The sequence below is a fragment of the Acartia tonsa genome, chromosome 10, assembly GCF_053477335.1.
Source record: "Acartia tonsa isolate MP-2025a chromosome 10, ASM5347733v1, whole genome shotgun sequence".
In the NCBI taxonomy this organism is placed as follows: Eukaryota; Metazoa; Arthropoda; class Copepoda; order Calanoida; family Acartiidae; genus Acartia; species Acartia tonsa.
Genome location: NC_137269.1, coordinates 15,066,022 through 15,086,953, shown reverse-complemented (window position 1 = coordinate 15,086,953; position 20,932 = coordinate 15,066,022). Strand labels below are relative to the sequence as shown.

The 20,932-nt window shown below is 36.3% G+C and overlaps 1 protein-coding gene across 1 annotated transcript; it reads left to right on the top strand.

Annotated features, from left to right (window-relative positions):
* The first annotated feature begins 6,510 nt into the window (after positions 1-6,510).
* LOC145329506 (uncharacterized) lies at positions 6,511-19,971 on the top strand. The gene is made up of 7 exons (XM_080173705.1): positions 6,511-6,570; positions 11,553-11,632; positions 11,983-12,271; positions 12,788-12,841; positions 14,078-14,162; positions 19,084-19,134; positions 19,765-19,971. The coding sequence occupies exons 1-7, from the start codon at positions 6,559-6,561 to the stop codon at positions 19,845-19,847; spliced, it is 654 nt and encodes a 217-aa protein (XP_080029831.1). The 5' UTR covers positions 6,511-6,558; the 3' UTR covers positions 19,848-19,971.
* The last annotated feature ends 961 nt before the right edge of the window (positions 19,972-20,932 follow it).

Below are 20,932 nucleotides of genomic sequence, written 5' to 3'. Positions count from 1 at the left end.
GGGCCTATGTTATATAAATTAAGGTAAGGGGCGATGAAGAGGCTATGAAGGGGCTATGTTATATAAATTAAGGTAAGAGGCTATTAAGGGGCGATGGAGAGGCTATGTAGGGGCTATGTTATATAATTAAGGTAAGGGGCTATTAAGGGGCGATGGAGATGCTTTGTAGGGCCTATGTTATATAAATTAAGGTAAGAGGCTATTAAGGGGCGATGGAGAGGCTATGTAGGGGCTATGTTATATAAATTAGGGTAAGGGGCTATTTAGGGGCGATGGAGAGGCTATGTAGGGGCTATGTTATATATATTAAGGTAAGGATTATATAAATTAAGGTAAGAGGCTATTAAGGGGCGATGGAGAGGCTATGTAGGGGCTATGCTATATAAATTAAGGTAAGGGGCTATTAAGGGGCGATTGAGAGGCTATGTAGGGGCTATGTTACATAATTAAGGTAAGGGGCTATTAAGGGGCGATGGAGAGGCTATGTAGAGGCTATGTTATATAAATTAAGGTAAGGGGCTATTAAGGGGCGATGGAGAGGCTATGTAGGGGCTATGTTATATAAATTAAGGTAAGGAGCTATTAAGGGGCGATGGAGAGGCTATGTAGGGGCTATGTTATATAAATTAGGGTAAGGGGCTATTCAGGGGCGATGGAGAGGCTATGTAGGGGCTATGTTATATATATTAAGGTAAGGATTATATAAATTAAGGTAAGAGGCTATTAAGGGGCGATGGAGAGGCTATGTAGGGGCTATGCTATATAAATTAAGGTAAGGGGCTATTAAGGGGCGATGGAGAGGCTATGTAGGGCTATGTTATATAAATTAAGGTAAGGGGCTATTAAGGGGCGATGGAGAGGCTATGTAGAGGCTATGTTATATAAATTAAGGTAAAGGGCTATTAAGGGGCGATGGAGAGGCTATGTAGGGGCTATGTTATATAAATTAGGGTAAGGGGCTATTTAGGGGCGATGGAGAGGCTATGTAGGGGCTATGTTATATATATTAAGGTAAGGATTATATAAATTAAGGTAAGAGGCTATTAAGGGGCGATGGAGAGGCTATGTAGGGGCTATGCTATATAAATTAAGGTAAGGGGCTATTAAGGGGCGATGGAGAGGCTATGTAGGGCTATGTTATATAAATTAAGGTAAGGGGCTATTAAGGGGCGATGGAGAGGCTATGTAGGGGCTATGTTATATAAATTAAGGTAAGGAGCTATTAAGGGGCGATGGAGAGGCTATGTAGGGGCTATGTTATATAAATTAGGGTAAGGGGCTATTTAGGGGCGATGGAGAGGCTATGTAGGGGCTATGTTACATAATTAAGGTAAGAGGCTATTATGGGGCGATGGAGAGGCTATGTAGGAGCTTTGTTATATAGATTAAGGTAAGGGGCTATTAAGGGGCGATGGAGAGGCTTTGTAGGGGCTATGTTATATAGATTAGGGTAAGGGGCTATTAAGGGGCGATGGAGAGGCTATATAGGGGCTATGTTATATAAATTAAGGTAAGAGGCTATTAAGGGGCGATTGAGAGGCTATGTAGGGGCTATGTTACATAATTAAGGTAAGGGGCTATTAAGGGGCGATGGAGAGGCTATATAGGAGCTTTGTTATATAAATTTAGGTAAGGGGCTATTAAGGGGCGATGGAGAGGCTATGTAGGGGCAATGTTATATAATTAAATTAAGTGGCTATTAAGGGGCGATAGAGAGGCCATATAGGAGCTTTGTTATATAAATTAAGGTAAGGAGCTATTAAGGGGCGATGGAGAGGCTATGTAGGGGCTATGTTATATAAATTAGGGTAAGGGGCTATTTAGGGGCGATGGAGAGGCTATGTAGGGGCTATGTTACATAATTAAGGTAAGAGGCTATTATGGGGCGATGGAGAGGCTATGTAGGAGCTTTGTTATATAGATTAAGGTAAGGGGCTATTAAGGGGCGATGGAGAGGCTTTGTAGGGGCTATGTTATATAGATTAGGGTAAGGGGCTATTAAGGGGCGATGGAGAGGCTATATAGGGGCTATGTTATATAAATTAAGGTAAGAGGCTATTAAGGGGCGATTGAGAGGCTATGTAGGGGCTATGTTACATAATTAAGGTAAGGGGCTATTAAGGGGCGATGGAGAGGCTATATAGGAGCTTTGTTATATAAATTTAGGTAAGGGGCTATTAAGGGGCGATGGAGAGGCTATGTAGGGGCAATGTTATATAATTAAATTAAGTGGCTATTAAGGGGCGATAGAGAGGCCATATAGGAGCTTTGTTATATAAATTAAGGTAAGGGGCTATTAAGGGGCGATGGAGGAGCGATGTAGGGGCCATCAAGTTGCAATGTAATATAAATTTGGAGAAGGAGCGATGAAGGGGCGATGTAGGAGCGATGAAGGAGCGATGGAGGAGCGATGGAGGAGCTATGTAGGAGCGATGTAGGGGCCATCAAGTTGCAATGTAATATAAATTTGGAGAAGGAGCGATGAAGGGGCGATGTAGGAGCAATGAAGGAGCGATGTAGGAGCGATGTAGGGGCCATCACAGTACAATTTAATATAAATTTGAAGAAGGAGCGATGAAGGGGCGATGTAGGAGCGATGGAGGGGCGATGTAGGGGCTATGTTATATAAATTAAGGTAAGGGGCGATGGAGAGGCTATGTAGGGGCTATGTTATATAAATTAGGGTAAGGGGCTATTCAGGGGCGATGGAGAGGCTATGTAGGGGCTATGTTATATATATTAAGGTAAGGATTATATAAATTAAGGTAAGAGGCTATTAAGGGGCGATGGAGAGCCAATGTAGGGGCTATGCTATATAACTTAAGGTAAGGGGCTATTAAGGGGCGATGGAGAGGCTATGTAGGGCTATGTTATATAAATTAAGGTAAGGGGCTATTAAGGGGCAATGGAGAGGCTATGTAGGGGCTATGTTATATAAATTAAGGTAAGGAGCTATTAAGGGGCGATGGAGAGGCTATGTAGGGGCTATGTTATATAAATTAGGGTAAGGGGCTATTTAGGGGCGATGGAGAGGCTATGTAGGGGCTATGTTACATAATTAAGGTAAGAGGCTATTATGGGGCGATGGAGAGGCTATGTAGGAGCTTTGTTATATAGATTAAGGTAAGGGGCTATTAAGGGGCGATGGAGAGGCTTTGTAGGGGCTATGTTATATAGATTAGGGTAAGGGGCTATTAAGGGGCGATGGAGAGGCTATATAGGGGCTATGTTATATAAATTAAGGTAAGAGGCTATTAAGGGGCGATTGAGAGGCTATGTAGGGGCTATGTTACATAATTAAGGTAAGGGGCTATTAAGGGGCGATGGAGAGGCTATATAGGAGCTTTGTTATATAAATTTAGGTAAGGGGCTATTAAGGGGCGATGGAGAGGCTATGTAGGGGCAATGTTATATAATTAAATTAAGTGGCTATTAAGGGGCGATAGAGAGGCCATATAGGAGCTTTGTTATATAAATTAAGGTAAGGGGCTATTAAGGGGCGATGGAGGAGCGATGTAGGGGCCATCAAGTTGCAATGTAATATAAATTTGGAGAAGGAGCGATGAAGGGGCGATGTAGGAGCGATGAAGGAGCGATGGAGGAGCGATGGAGGAGCTATGTAGGAGCGATGTAGGGGCCATCAAGTTGCAATGTAATATAAATTTGGAGAAGGAGCGATGAAGGGGCGATGTAGGAGCAATGAAGGAGCGATGTAGGAGCGATGTAGGGGCCATCACAGTACAATTTAATATAAATTTGAAGAAGGAGCGATGAAGGGGCGATGTAGGAGCGATGGAGGGGCGATGTAGGGGCTATGTTATATAAATTAAGGTAAGGGGCGATGGAGAGGCTATGTAGGGGCTATGTTATATAAATTAAGGTAAGGGGCGATGGAGAGGCTATGTAGGGGCTATGTTATATAAATTAAGGTAATGGGCTTTTAAGGGGCGATGGAGAGGCTATGTAGGAGCTATGTTATATAAATTAAGGTAAGGGACTATTAAGGGGCAATGGAGAGGCTATGTAGGAGCTTTGTTATATAAATAAAGGTAAGGGGCTATTAGGGGCGATGGAGAGGCTATGTAGGGGCTTTGTTATATAAATTAAGATAAGGGGCTATTAAGGGGCGATGGAGAGGCTATGTAGGGGCTATGTTATAAAAATTAAGGTAAGGAGCTATTAAGGGGCGATGGAGAGGCTATGTAGGGGCTTTTTTATATAAATTAAGGTAAGGGGCTATTAAGGGGCGATGGGGCGATGGAGGAGCGATGGAGGAGAGATGTAGGGGCCATCAAAGTACAATGTAATATAAATTTGTGGAAGGAGCGATGAAGGGGCGATGTAGGAGCGATGGAGGAGCGATGGAGGAGCGATGTAGCAGCGATGTAGGGGCCATCAAGTTGCAATGTTATATAAATTTGGAGAAGGAGCGATGAAGGGGCGATGGAGGAGCGATGTAGGAGCGATGTAGGGGCCATCAAGTTGCAATGTAATATAAATTTGGAGAAGGGGCGATGTAGGAGCGATGAAGGAGCGATGTAGGAGCGATGTAGGGGCCATCACAGTACAATGTAATATAAATTTGAAGAAGGAGCGATGAAGGGGCGATGTAGGAGCGATGGAGGGGCGATGTAGGGGCCATCAAAGTACAATGTAATATAAATTTGAAGAAGGAGCGATGAAGGGGTGATGTAGGAGCGATGGAGGGGCGATGTAGGGGCCATCAAAGTACAATGTAATATAAATTTGGAGAAGGAGCGATGGAGGAGCGATGAAGGGGCGATGTAGGAGCGATGTAGGGGCCATCAAGGGACTAAGATATATATAATAGTGAAGGGGCCATGAAGAGGCGATATTTAATTAAATAGCCCCTTGGGATAAGAGGACATATCATCTCCTCTTTAGAAGGGGCGATAAAGGAGCGATAAAGGATCATTTAATCGCCTCTTAGGGCAAGGGGCTATTAAATCGCTCCTTTCAAGGAGTCATAACATCGCCTCTTGTTATAAGGGGCTATTAAATCGCTCCTTTCAAGGAGCCATTACATCGCCCCATGTCATAAGAGGCGATCAATTAAAATCATCGCCCCATATGGAGCGATGTCATGGAAAGGACTATACCCGATTTTCTTTTAATAATAAATAAAAATTTCTAAAATCTTTTTAAAAAATGGAAAATCTTCAAAAAAAAATTCAAAAATCTTCTAAAAATATTTTCATATAAATATGACTGTATAGACATAGGAACTTCAGTCGTGCGAGGCTTGTGGTGCAGAACTGAGATTCTGTTCACCGGTTGCCATGCTCGGGGAAAAAAATGACAACCTCGGGTAGACTTTGAAATGTATCTTTATGTGAAACGTTTTATGTTAAGTGTACCTTTATGTCAAATGTACCTTTATGCCAAGTGTACCTTTATGTCAAACGTACCTTTATGTCAAATGTACCTTTATGTCAAATGTACCTTTATGTCAAATGTATCTTTATGTGAAACGTTTTTATGTGAAGTGTACCTTTATGGCAAATGTACCTTTATGGCAAATGTTTTTATGTCAAATGTACCTTTATGTGAAGTGATTTTATGTCAAATGTTTTATGTGAAATGAATTTATGTTAAATGATATTATGTCAAATATTACTGATCCCTTTTTATCGACCAATTGAACCGCGATGCGCGCCAATTTTTTCTTTTTTCTACCTAAAAGACCGTTGGATGATTCATGGGGCTGTATCAGGGGGTGTAGATCAATTACGTCCAAGTAGGGGATGGGCAAAGGGGTGTTTATCCTCAAAAACGAACCCTCAAAATTTTTAGAAAAAATTAAATATTTTATTTTCTTCATAACAAATTTACCATCTTTTTGAGAGCAAATTTACCGCCCCCGCCACCAAAAAAAAATTCGAGGTGGTAAATAAGAGCTCTGTTCTGTTCACAGGTCTTAACTTTTACAGACTTTTTATCTACCCGGGTGGGAGAGTAAACACACAATATTGAATTGATCCAGCTAATTTGAAAAGAAAATATATTTACAATTAAACTTTTTTTTTTATTCAATTTCTAATGTACTTTGTAAAGATATGTGAATATTTTTAAAGACATAAATGTCTTCTCAATAGTGATGATGCAAAAAGTTGATTTGTTTTATTTTTTGGAGAAAAGGCAGTCCTAGAGTCATTTCAGGTTATTATAGGTGGAGTCATTTAAAAGTATTAGTTTAAGGATAGGTGATGGATAATTTTACTTTTTTTATATTTGTGCAAATTAGGTTCATGTAAAATATTGATAAGAATATGTAATTTAGTTTGGAGTATATGAAATTGTATGTTTCTTAAAAGCAAATGAGAATTATTATTTTCATTAAAAAATTAGAAAATTACATTCTCACTTTTACATGATAATAGCTGAGCACTAGTAACATTAGCGCTGCTTATCCATATTCACTACTTTTGAGTACTTTAATTTTCGCCCTTCAGATATGTTTGTTTTTGGTTACCATTTATTTATGATGCAAACTTTATATTTTTTCCTCAGTCACTCGAGACTCCTCAAATTATAAGCATGAGATTGCAGGTTTGAAAATTTGTAAAGCAACGCTTTTCTACATTTAGTGTGCATGATCTACGTCCTATACGTTTGTATATACAAGGTAACTCCAATCGATCGGAATAAGATATTAGCTTAATAATAATTATAAATATATGGTCTTGTTTTTAACCCTTACAGATCGGGCCCCAATTCCCACCTTAATAGATAGGGGGGGCTCTTATCTCGGCTCCCATTACAGATAGAGACATAAACTTTTTTCTAGTGGTGCATGTACATTTTTAGCTCTTTTTAGCGGCCATCCGCTAAATATTAAAACAGCTATAGAGCGGCCATTTTTAAAGCTAGGATTACTAAATTTTATGTGAAACTTCTATTTTTTACAACAAAAAAAATTACATTTTCTGATTATCGCCATTTTCGGCGGTTACGGCGGTATAACGGCGGTTGGCGGCGCCAATTAAAATTTTTATCTGTATCTTATTGCTCAAGGATTTACCAAAAAAATTTTAGGCCTCTAGCTGTAATAGAAATTAAGATGTATTTAGAATTTTTTCTAATTTTGGTGCCACCCAACCGACTTTGACCGGACACTACGACCGACACAGACCAGATATCCTTAAAAATCAACTCTTGCCGACGTATAATTACTAAACTTTAAAAGTTATGAAGTCATAACTCTCTATCTTACCTACAAAAAAATAACATTAAAAATACTAGAAGGAAGGGGGGGGGGCTCTTAGAGCCCCCTCCCCCCTAGATCTGTAAGGGTTATAGACTAGTAGTCTAGTATACTTGATATGTGATAAGCTGTGCTTAATGGTTATTTCTAAGAGAAGCTTTTCTATAATTAAAGTCGGTCCGTATGTCCGCGTCTGGAACGGATGTGGATTTTTTACTTTTTTAATAACAAATTTTTATGAATAATAATCCGATTGATCAGATTTTTGGAATACTGATTCATAGGACGACAAAGTACAATGTTATAAGAGAAGCATCTCTATAATCAAGTACTAGACATGTAAGTATGTCCTTAAACATTCATGCAAATTTACTTACAATTTGATTTTGACTGTTAAACATTTATATTCTTAATAATCAGTTATGACACTCTACAAGTGTTTTGTGAGTTTGTCCTACCGTTTCAGGGCTTCGCTTTTATGGAAGTTCTCATCCTTGTTTTTGTTTACATTTGGTTTATAATTAGGAAGTTTTGTTTTGCATTCTTATAAACTTGTAAAAATTTAAAATAATCGTCCGGAAATATCGCATAAGGATTTCTATCCAAAAAGGAATGCTCTGCAGATAATTTGATTCCTTGGCTAAATATGTGATTAGTAATTAAAAAGTTTCTTATACGGTTTTATTGAAATACTTCGGCTTCACAACTTCAAATAGAAACTTGAACACACGGATATGGTTTTTTGGTGCGAAGTTTTCTAACATAGTGTGGTTCCTATACTTTTTTATTTTATGGATTCTATAAATAATAAATCTGAAATATGATGTAGTACAAGTTTAATTCTAAGTTTTATATTTTAGCTTAATTTTAAAAAACAAAAAAAAACATATTTTGGGGAGGAGGGCGGTGTTGGGATACTTTTTCCACAAACTTAAAAATTGTTTATTAAAAATTACGGATGGGACGGGGGAGGGGGATTGTGGTTGGAGCCGGTTTAATGTAAGCCGCTAGTTCATATATTTTAGGAAGAAAGATATTATTAAATAAAAGTAAATTAAGATTATTATAATTGTTATTAGAGACTCTGAAATGTGTCCGTGTGATGTCAATAGATCCATCTCTTTTTAAGGGGTTTCCTTTCCCACTTCTCTCACCTCTACCTTTTATGACGTCACACGGCTCATTTTGTCGGACACTTTGTAGAGTCTCCTGTAATTATCACAAATAGTAAATTTTAGCGTTAAGTTAAGAATAGCATATAACACTTTTTTGTGTTAAACATACAATAAATAATAAAATAATTTTCTCGTATTCATTCGAATCCGGTGGATAGGAACCGGTTCTCACCCATACGAAAAAATTATGTCTAGCATCGTATTATATCCAGCTTTCTACGAATATAGAAATGTACAATCATAAGATTAAAACCAGTTTTTTAGCCGGTGCCTCCGGCACCTCGGGGCTAAAAAAAACTAGTTTTAATCTCATATTTGTACTTTCTATATCCGCGGAAAGCCGTTTATAATACGATGCGAGAAATAACTATTCTCGTATTTATTCGAATCCGGTGGATAGGAACCGGTTCTCGTCCATACGAAAACAATGTCTAGCATCGTATCATATCCAGCTTTCTACGAATATAAAAATGTACAATCATAAGATTAAAACCAGTTTTTTTAGCCAGTGCCTTTTTTGTTTTTATAGTAAAGTCGCTGATTTTTTTCATGAAATTTAATGTTTATTGACAAGTACATCTATTTGTGAAATCATTTTATTCAAATTATTATTTTTTATATGATTTTTTTATCGTTTTTTTATGCCCTATTATGACCCAGCAGTTTTAAAACCCGGCTCGGCTTTGGTTTTATTACCCGGTTTTAACTTTTCAACCATTAAATATTTGTTTATGATTTATTATTCTTGAGCCACCCTAATAAGTATACCCTAGTAATCTCTATATGTGTCCTCCAATATTTTTATGCTCTTTTTCTGATATTTATCACCAAATTTTTTTATGTTCTTTTTTTGTAGTGTGTGTGTTTTAAAACTTCAAGAAACGGGTTTTTTTAACCGAAAACGGCGGCACCTATAGCCGAAACACTAAATTGGATATAAATCGCTTTGTATATTACTTTTAGCTCTATAGATTACATAAGGTTATGTAGTTTTCAATTATGGATCATATCAAAGTTCTAAAAAGTGTTCATCTCACCTTGGGCGTTTAAAAATTACATTTTTCATTTTTTTGTCGAAATAACCGGGTATTTAGAAAAAAACGGGTTTTAATGCCGTCAGAAACCGCCCAAAACAGGTCTCAATGCCCGATGGGCATTTATGGCCATGCCGAACCATGTTTTTTTGCAACTTTCCTGTGCACACCACTAGAGCAAAACAAAAAAAATTGGAATTCCGTTTTCACCATTATAAAGCTTCCCTGAGATTTTCAGCTCGATCGGCCCATAAAAGTGGCGCTCTGCACTAATGGGTTAAATGTTAAATTTTAGTTGAATATCTGAACACATTGCAAGTATTAAATTATTTTAAAACTAAGTTTTCTTTGATTTACTATTTTAGAAATTTAAATTTTCCATTTTATGAATAGAAATTTAATACTTGAATATAATTTAAATAGCAACATAAAATAAAAGAAATGAATTTATTCTTCATAGAGTAAAATAATGGGTCTTATCGTTCTGGTCAATGAGACTTTATTATTGATTATTGGACCACTATGAGTATTAAACACTTTATCATTGGAAGATTCGAGCTCATATATAGACGTTTATTTCCTATAAAGATCTGTCATGGATCTTGATGCAATAAAGCAAGCCGTTTTATAAAAAATCTGTCGAAAATAATTCATAAGACAAAAAAGGAAAAGTAGTCGCTCATATAGGTAAGAATCCTTATACTAAAGTAACAGGATGTCTGTGTATCTGTGTGTTTGTACCGAAGGATCTCGCTGACCGCTGAACCGATCGGGTTCTCCTTAACAGGGTAGCTTCTCATAGGTCCCGGGAAGGTTTATAACTATTTTTTGGGGGGGTAGGACTCCCCAACCCCCTTCAAAAAATGAAAAATTAAATTTGACTCTCTCCTCCTCAAGTGCCCCTAGAGGCTTCTAGGGGCGTAGCCGCTAGTAATGATTTAAAGTATTTCTACAAAGATATTTTGCTAGTAATTCCATGAAAATCTTGAAAGTACTGGGAAGATAGTTCCATCCTCCTTTCATTTCAAGTACTGAAAGCTATTTTAAGTTTAAAAAGTTTCTCATTTTTTTCTCTTCCTGTTTCATATTTGTTTACTTAATTTAAAGGCTAACATGAACAACACTTTTATTTAGCAATGTTTTTTTTAAAATAATTGCAGAAATAAGTTATAAATCTAATATTGAAGACTCTTGACAATACAAAATTATTAAAAGCCTTGGATATTCTTGTTTTGTCAGTTGTCAAGATCACTCTGTATAAACTTCCAAAAAGCTGAATAAATAAGCCAGACAATCAAGCATTAACAATTATAGAGTAACAGAATTAAAAATGTAATTATATTTCATCGAGTCTGGACAAAATTATGTGCAAATCTATCACAAATATTTAAAACCCCAAATAAATAAAATAAAATGTTGTTGTCAAAGGAACTAACAGATCATCATATTTTAAGTGAACACATTCGAACTTTCAGGTTATCAATTTAGAGTTTCTACGCTTTCTAAATTATATGTAACTGCAAAAGAAATCTTCTTACAAAGTTTTTTGCATGCTTAAATTAACATTCATTTACGAGGACTTAAGGATGGACCAACCCTAAATGTAGAAAACATTGCTTTTAAAAACTGCTATGTATTAAATTTGTTATTAAATGCGAAGATTTTCTATAATTAGGCTCAGTCCGTACGTCCGTCCGTCCGTAACAGACAGTTCTTTTCGTTAATTCAGGCATATTCGAATTTACCTATCCATTTCAAACTTTGCATGATGATTCCTATAGGAGTTAGGTTAGAGTTAGAAAGCAAAGCAACTCTATATTCGTTACCAGAAAGTCTGTACGTCCATTTTAAACATATTGCTTTTTAACTTTTTTAACAACAAATTTTTATGTGATAAAATTATCCGATTATTATAAGCGAAGCATCTCTGTAATCAAGTCATAAAAATGTAAGTATGTCCTTAAACAAAATCCTGATTTAGTTGAAATTTTGTTTTGTTCGACTTTTATACATTTATATTCTGATTATTCAGTTCTAACACTTTACCGTTTCAGAGCTTCGCTTTGATGGCTGTTATCATCCTTGTTATTTTATAATTTCCTAATTGTTAAATGCTAGATATTTCTACTTGTGATCTCCATCCTTTGCTCTTCCATAGCTGAGGATAGCTCAAGCCTTGTCAAGGATAGAAGAAAAAGGTAACTATTTTATATTGTTGTTGATTTTACATAAATACAGGGATTATTACATCTTATAGTAACGAAGCAGCTGGAATCGAAGAAATCAAAACAAACGTGTGAAATTCAGAGAAAGAAGGTGCATAACAAAAAGTTAACAAACGGCAAATAACTTTTTTTAAAGTGAGACTAATAGAAACTTCCTGAAATTTCTAATATTTCTAGCTCTTTCAGTGTCTGCTTTGCTTAATATTTTACACAGCTATTAGAAGTAATCGTCCTTATCATTTATTTATTTAAGTTTTGATTGTTCCTGGATGTTCTGCTTTTATCTTGCTTGTTCGTGGTTTTATAATTTTAAAAAAATTTAGATGGTCATCATCATGTGGCAATGTGTGTGGAGGAGGAGGTGGGTATAGTGGAGGTGGGGGTGGAGGATATAATGGAGGTGGGGGAGGTTGTGGTGGAGGAAATTGTGGAGGTGGGGGAGGAGGAGGATATAGTAGTGGTGGTGGAGGTTGTGGAGGAGGAGGAAGTTGTGGAGGTGGTGGTAGTGGATACAGTGGTGGTGGGGGCGGAAACGGGAATGGAGGAAGGTGTAGCTCCAGCAGAGATTGTCCCAACTGGGCTCCTGTCTGCAGTGAATGGGGATACTGCCAGGTTTATTATTTTATTCAGCAAGCCTGAAAAATAAATATTTTTGAAGAAAAGTGGCTCAGTGGTATTACACTGAGTAACAGAAGTAAGACTCAAATTTCTCTGTCACAATATGTTCACGCAACTTCTTCTGATTGTGTAACAGGGATATTAGTGGGTGTTTAGATACTACATAGTCTCGTACATAATATAAGTATTACCTTGATCCCGGGCTCCTCTATGGAGAGCGTCATTCATTGTGGTGACTTAATATGGAACAGTTGCCAATCTCAGCGAGGGTGAGGTAATAATGAGAAGCTCTCAAGAGTTAACGGGTCAAGTCAAAATGTGCTTGAATGTGGAGCTTGTGCTGAACCTTATGGCTACACAAAAGTAACTCAACCTACCCATAATGACTAAGATCCAAACACTAAGGAACTGTGGCTTGTCAATTAATCATTTCTGCAGATAATTTGACATTTACTGAAAATTTAGTTCTGAAATTAAGTTTTACCTTGATAATATTTATTTAATATTTAGGAATCTGGGTACAGACCCTCTGGATGTGGCAACAACTGTGCAGCTGTTGATCAGGTCATTTGTGGCGCGCGCAGCCCTTCTTATAAATGTCCGACTGTACGTAATAAATCTTTCTTAGATATCAAACAAAAAACTTAAATGGAAATAGCTAAAAATCCCACAATATAATGTATAATTGGTTATCAATAAAAAGAAAAATCCAAAATTGTAAACCTAAATTGCAAAACAAATAATACAAAAAATTTAATCTCTATATGTATAACCAATAAGGGACAAGACAATCACAGTTAATTTTTTCCACCTTTTCCCCTTTATGTTCACACCAACTATAATAAAATTTTACGTATTAAAAAAGGGGAGGGGTTAATTTTATTGCCTACTTTTTTATCCCAAAATAAAATGTACTAATAGAGAAACATTAATTAAGTTTCCTCGTTTAATTGAGTTGTCAAAATGTAATTAATCTTGGAAAAATTGTAAGAAACAGCAAAGATGAGCAAATGTTAAAATTTTGTGCCATCATTACCGCAAAATTTCTTTTCCCAATAAATTTTACGTCATAGATATGGTTACACTCTATTTCAAATTATCTAAATTCGATGGTTTATATCGAAAACAAAAAGATCGTGGCTAACATAATATCGGTATATAATTCTTAAATTGATTTAAGTATTTTACCGTGGCTTTGCAAACTATTATTATCCGGTGGATTAGAAGTGGTTCTCAGCCATTCTGATACATTATCTATAGCATAATTAAGAGACAATTTTCCACCAATATTAAAATAATAAAAAAACATAAAATTAATACCAGTTTTGTTGGCCAAACAACAATAGTTTGAATTTACAGTTTTTCATTTAATATCTACGGAAATCTGTCTACAATAATACCAGCGCTCGGCAGCCACGTGTAAGACACAGTGAAATCGTCATATAATATTTTTTATTGAACTTAAGTATATTTAAGCTATGCACCATCCTGTAGTCAATAATAACAATATACTATAATATAAAGTAGTAAGGATTTTTGTCTAAAGCTTACGATTCCGATGACTACTGAACCGATTAAGTTCCAAAATTTAGGGTAGCTTTGCATAAGTCCAACAACGGTTTTTCGATATTTTAAGTCTTGGGATAGTTTAGGCTATGTTTAAAAAATTTAAACACCATGCACCTAGATGCTTGGGGCCCAGCCACTAGTATATTGTATATTATGATCCTCAAACTATGATTGTCCTAGCTATGCACCATCCTGTATAAGTCAATATAAACAATATATATTATATTCTAGGGAAGATGTTCCTCAAGCTATGATTGTCCTAGCTATGCACCATCCTGTAGTCAATGGGGATACTGTCAATCTGCTTCTTCAAATGGTAGGCAATTATTACTAAATATGAAAGGTAAAACCAAGGATATAAAACATAATTAAGTATTGAAACACAGATATTATTAAATTGCTAGCCAAATACAGACAGTCAAAAGGAGTTACAAAAGTATATGTATATTAGAAAGGGGAACATTCCAAACAATTCAGGACAATCCAATATCAGATAAGTAAATCACAGTTTTGCTATGTATTAATCACTTTAACATCTCTGTAAGATTTACCGATGGACCGAATAATATATAAATAAATAATCAATAGAAAAGAAAATCTTGACATATGAAGCTGTTGACCAAGTCTTATTTTTGGCTTACAGCTGCAGGGTCTAAGTTAGCAACTAACTAGAACCGACAAATCCTGAACAAAAAATAATATTGTGTTGCTCAGGAAAATCACTGTCACTACTATTTAGTGCACATCAATCTATCATTTATCTGGCACCATCCCAGTTGAGGAGTGAGATTCTACCCCATACGAAAAAATAAACCCCCCCCCCCCCGCCATCTGTCAAAATAAACCCCCCCCCCCCGGCATCATTTGATTTTGTACCCCATCTTAAATTTTGGTCCCTGTAATTTTCAATGTTTAAAACAAAGCTTGGTGGTAATAAACTATGAGTTATAGGGGTAAAATATTACATATGGGGTAAGTATATAAAATATGGGGAACAAAAATCACACATGGAGGTCCAAAAATTAATATGGGGTCATTTTTTCATGATGGGGTAGCTTCAAGTGCTTATATCTTGAGAACCGTAAGAGATAGAGGCCTAGTTGCTTGACTGTGGTAACTCAGATTTACATAAGAAAGCCATTTATGCACATGGGGTGTCAAAATTTGAGATGGGGTATTTTTTTCATGATGGGGTGTCAAAATTTGATATGGGGTATTTTTTTCATGATGGGGTAGGTTTGAGTGCTTATATCTGGTGAACCGTAAGAGATAGAGGCCTAGTTGCTTGACTGTGGTAACTCGGATTTAAATAAGGAAGCCATTTATGCACATGGGGGACCAAAATATGATATGGGGTATTTTTTTCATGATGGGGGTAGTTTCAAGTGCTTATATCTTGAGAACCGTAAGAGATAGAGGCCTAGTTGCTTGACTGTGGTAACTCAGATTTACACAAGGAAGCCATTTATGCACATGGGGGACCAAAACATGATATGGGGTATTTTTTTCATGATGGGGGTAGTTTCAAGTGCATATATCTTGAGAACCGTAAGAGATAGAGGCCTAGTTGCTTGACTGTGGTAACTCAGATTTACATAAGGAAGCCATTTGTGCACATGGGGGACCAAAACATGATATGGGGTATTTTTTTCATGATGGGGGTAGTTTCAAGTGCTTATATCTGGAGAACCGTAAGAGATAGAGGCCTAGTTGCTTGACTGTGGTAACTCAGATTTACATAAAAAAGCCATTTATGCACATGGGGGACCAAAATATGATATGGGGTATTTTTTTCATGATGGGGGTAGTTTCAAGTGCTTATATCTGGAGAACTGTAAGAGATAGAGGCCTAGTTGCTTGACTGTGGTAACTCAGATTTACATAAGGAAGCCATTTATTCACATGGGGGACCAAAATATGATATGGGGTATTTTTTTCATGATGGGGGTAGTTTCAAGTGCTTATATCTTGAGAACCGTAAGAGATAGAGGCCTAGTTGCTTGACTGTGGTAACTCAGATTTACATAAGGAAGCCATTTATGCACATGGGTGACCAAAATTTGATATGGGGTATTTTTTTCATGATGGGGGTACTTACAAGTGCTTATATCTGGAGAACCGTAAGAGATAGAGGCCTAGTTGCTTGACTGTGGTAACTCAGATTAAAGTAAGGAAGCCATTTATGCACATGGGGGTACATAAATTAATATGGGGGTCATTTTTCTATGATGGTGGGTAAAAATTGAATATAGGGGCCAATCTTTTATGATGGGGTTGGGGGTTGAAATTAGGTTAGGTTAGGTGAAGTTAGGTTAGGTTAGGTTAAAATGGGTTAGGTTAGGTTAATATGGGTTAGGTTAGGTTAAGATGGGTTAGGTTAGGTTAAAATGGGTTAGGTTAGGTTAAGTTTGTTAGGTTAGGTTAGATTAAAATGGGTTAGATTAGGTTTAGTTGGTTCATGTTAGTTTAAAATTGGTTAAGTTAGGTTAGTTTAAGATTGAGTAGCCCTGCAGAGTTAGGGTCTCCTGCACAGGTTAGGTAATATTGAGGAGCCCTGCAAGGTTAGGGCCCCCGGGGGGGCCTAACCTTGCAGGGCTCCTCAATATTACCTAACCTAACTTAACCTAATTCCCTCTCCACCATAACAAATGGCCCCTATATTCAATTTTTACCCACCATCATGAAAAAAAACAACCCTATCAAATTTTGGTACCCTATGTTCATGAAGGGATTAGGAAATATTGAGTAGCCTTGCAGAGTTAGGGTCTCCTGCACAGGTTAGGTAATATTGAGGAGCCCTGCAAGGTTAGGGCCCCCGGGGGGCCCTAACCTTGCAGAGCTCCTCAATATTACCTAACCTAACTTAACCTAATTCCCTCTCCACCATAACAAATGGCCCCTATTTTCAATTTTTACCCACCATCATGAAAAAAGAAACCCCCAACAAATTTTAGTACCCTATGTTCATTAATGGCTTCCTTATGTAAATCTGAGTTACCACAGTCAAGCAACTAGGCCTCTATCTCTTACCGTTCTCCAGATATAAGCACTTGAAACTACACCCATCATGAAAAAATACCCCATATCAAATTTTGGTCCCCCATGTACATAAATGGCTTCCTTATTTAAATCTGAGTTACCACAGTCAAGCAACTAGGCCTCTATCTCTTACGGTTCTCCAGATATAAGCACTTGAAATTACCCCCATCATGAAAAAAATACCCCATATGATATTTTGGTCCCCCATGTTCATAAATGGCTTCCTTATTTAAATCTGAGTTACCACAGTCAAGCAACTAGGCCTCTATCTCTTACGGTTCTCAAGATATAAGCACTTGAAACTACCCCCATCATGAAAAAAATACCCCATATCATATTTTGGTCCCCCATGTGCACAAATGGTTTCCTTATGTAAATCTGAGTTACCACAGTCAAGCAACTAGGCCTCTATCTCTTACGGTTCTCCAGATATAAGCACTTGAAACTACCCCCATCATGAAAAAAATACCCCATATCATATTTTGGTCCCCCATGTGCATAAATGGCTTCCTTATGTAAATCTGAGTTACCACAGTCAAGCAACTAGGCCTCTATCTCTTACGGTTCTCCAGATATAAGCACTTGAAACTACCCCCATCATGAAAAAAATACCCCATATCATATTTTGGTCCCCCATGTGCATAAATGGCTTCCTTATGTAAATCTGAGTTACCACAGTCAAGCAACTAGGCCTCTATCTCTTACGGTTCTCCAGATATAAGCACTTGAAACTACCCCCATCATGAAAAAAATACCCCATATCATATTTTGGTCCCCCATGTGCATAAATGGCTTCCTTATGTAAATCTGAGTTACCACAGTCAAGCAACTAGGCCTCTATCTCTTACGGTTCTCCAGATATAAGCACTTGAAACTACCCCCATCATGAAAAAAATACCCCATATCATGTTTTGGTCCCCCATGTGCATAAATGGCTTCCTTATGTAAATCTGAGTTACCACAGTCAAGCAACTAGGCCTCTATCTCTTACGGTTCTCCAGATATAAGCACTTGAAACTACCCCCATCATGAAAAAATGACCCCATATTAATTTTTTGATCACCATGTGTGAGTTTTAACCCCTTGCTTCAATTTTAATATCATAGCATTGGTTGCTACCCCATCTGTATTTTTCAACCAATCATCATGTTTGTTGACATCCAGAAAAATGTATATTATGTAGTTCAATAATCTGCCACTAGATGTTCCTATTTCAAACAAGCTATTGTTGTTTTTCTTCAATGGAGCCAAATTTTTATCTTAAAATATTAGGTAAAGTAAAGTATTAGAATATGTTGGTGATTTAGTATAAAAAAAGTCTTAAAAGAGAAATAAAAAAAATAAATAGAGGCATTTTCAAATTTTATTCAAAATATAGGAAAATATAGAAGAGTGAAAGGCATAGCTTCACTACAGTGGAGTATGGTAGCTTATGCTACCCTAATATAAATTCTTTCGCGCGAGGCTCACCTCGCAAACCCCTCCAGACTCTCCCCTCCCCCCTACCCAGATATTATTTCCCCTTCTGCCAATCATTCCCCCATCTGTCAAATCAGACCCCACCTTACAATCCTGGCCCCATGTTCCTATTTAGACCCCATCCTTCATTTTTGTCCCCTGTTCAATAATTTATCCCTTCTCTGACATTATTCTGTTTCTCTTGGAGAGGTACAAAATATGAAGATGGGGATAAATTAACATGATGGGGACAAAATCATAAGATGGGGTAAAAATTTCATGATGCCGGGGGGGGGGGGTTTAATTTGATAGATGGCGGGGGGGGGGGGTTTATTTTTTCAGATGGGGTAGAATCTCACTCCTCAACTGGGAACTTGCCCATTTATCTAAATTTGTTATCATTATTACATTTTATTTCTGATATATTTTATACAACTATAAATCAGCCAAGCAGTTGAAAATATGTAGGCAATATTTTCACTACTAATTAACAACTTTAAAAATGATTGATTAACCAAAGGATAAAAGGCATGCACGCGCATATTTAACTAGTGTATATTTATATATGTAATTTAGTGAGGGAAGTCGCTCAAAAAATTTTTGAAGACATAAAAATGATGGATGAGGAGAGTAGTAGTGGGAAAGAAAACCCCTAAAAAAAAGATGGATAATCCCTCATTTTTATGACGTAACATGCTGATTTTTTGAGCAACTTTCTCCCCTCAATATTTTTTATTCAGGTTGTGGTATCTGTGGTGGAGGAGGAGGGGGAGGTGGTGGATACTCTGCAGGTAAAACTTACAATACTAAATATTTTATTTGAATGGAGATTTATTTCTTATACAAAACAATCTAGAATTTTCACCATCCCTTTCCTGTTTTTTTTTATCAATGTGAACGTTAAGAGGTCTAAGATTTAAGTTAATTATTTACTGTTATAATTTATAAACCATTTAGAATTAGAATTTTTAAGGATCAACAACCTGGCAGCCACAGGCTATCATCAAACATTATGATGCTTCCAAATATATACATATAAAAACAAAGAAAGCTAAATACAGGAGTAATGTTAGCAAAAATGGATGTTTTATAGTCATAATATCTTTAAGAGTTTAACAATATTACAATTTTGGAAGCAAATTAGCAATATGACTTACTTGAGTTCCTTGTTATCGATAGATTTATAAGATTGTGAAGCACAAATTGTTTAGAAATTATGCTATATTTCTTATTAATAGTAAATAATTGAGCTTGTCAAGAAGGATTTATGTTGTCACAGAGACCCAGGATAATTTTTAACATTAACTGCAAAAAAATTAACAAAATTTCATGTGCTACCTATAAAAAAAATCAAATTATTGTTCTTCTTTGATCTGAAATATTGAGTTGTGCTCCTATGGAACATTATTCTAAAATTTTAGGTGGCGGAGGTGGATGCAACTCTGGGTGTTGGAGAAAGAAACGAGAAGCTCTTTCCAAACTTCTTGATAAATACAGACTTTGAAAATATACACATATAATACATAATATCTCATTTATACTACATTTATCAATGCAATCATTATACAATATATACAGAATGTATGTAATTCATTGTAAAAACTAGAATAAATTTTTATTTAACCTTAGGATGCTGATGCTTGTCGTTTTGCGTGTTGCAAAAATGGGTAAAAAGACACTGGATATATCTTAATCAAATGCTATGAAAGAATACAACCATCAATAAACATCTTTGAACAAAATTAACATTTATTAACCAATATCACAAAAAAAAATGACATATATAAAACAAAATCCAAACATATAATATTTAAATCAAAACATATAATATGTATATCAATATAAAATAGACAAATGCTGGATCTATCAGTAATTCAACTTGTTGAACTGAAATAATAAACACTATATTTGTATGTGTTCAAACAAGGTTTCAATAATGCATAGCAAGCACAGAACTGCTAGATTATGCATAACAAGTACAAGCAATCAGCAAAGAAGTGCTTTATTCCTTGTACATGAATAGTAAATAGTTACTAGCTCAACTTATTGGTTTATAGTGAAGACAAACACTAAGCTTAAAACACTAAATGCAAGCTACAAAAAACTATTAATATTGATTCAAATTATACCATAAACAGCAAAAATAACTAATAGAGTAGCTTAAAATGTGGTTTAAAACTATAAAATAATGCCTAAAACTATAAATAATAAAAAGCTATAAAATATAACTAAACTACCAAAAAACTTACTTGTGCTGAAGTTATCCAGTTAAAAGAATTAACAGAATACATGACTGCAACGGCTGGCAACAGCTGGCAACGGCTGGCAACGGCTGGCAACGGCTGGCAACGGCTGGCAACAGCTGGTAATAAATAGTGCCACTGGCAGTGACTGGAAACAGCAGAAACACTGGCAACTGCTCACAAATTGAGTTCTAAAATAGTCACAGTACATTTAAAGTATTTTAAACCCAGAACCTTAAAACTTAAAATTAACTATATGAGATTCAGCACAGTATTGCCAAAAACTCATAAAAATGAAATTAGGATAAAATAAATAATTACTAGCAAAGAAATGCCAGAAATTTGT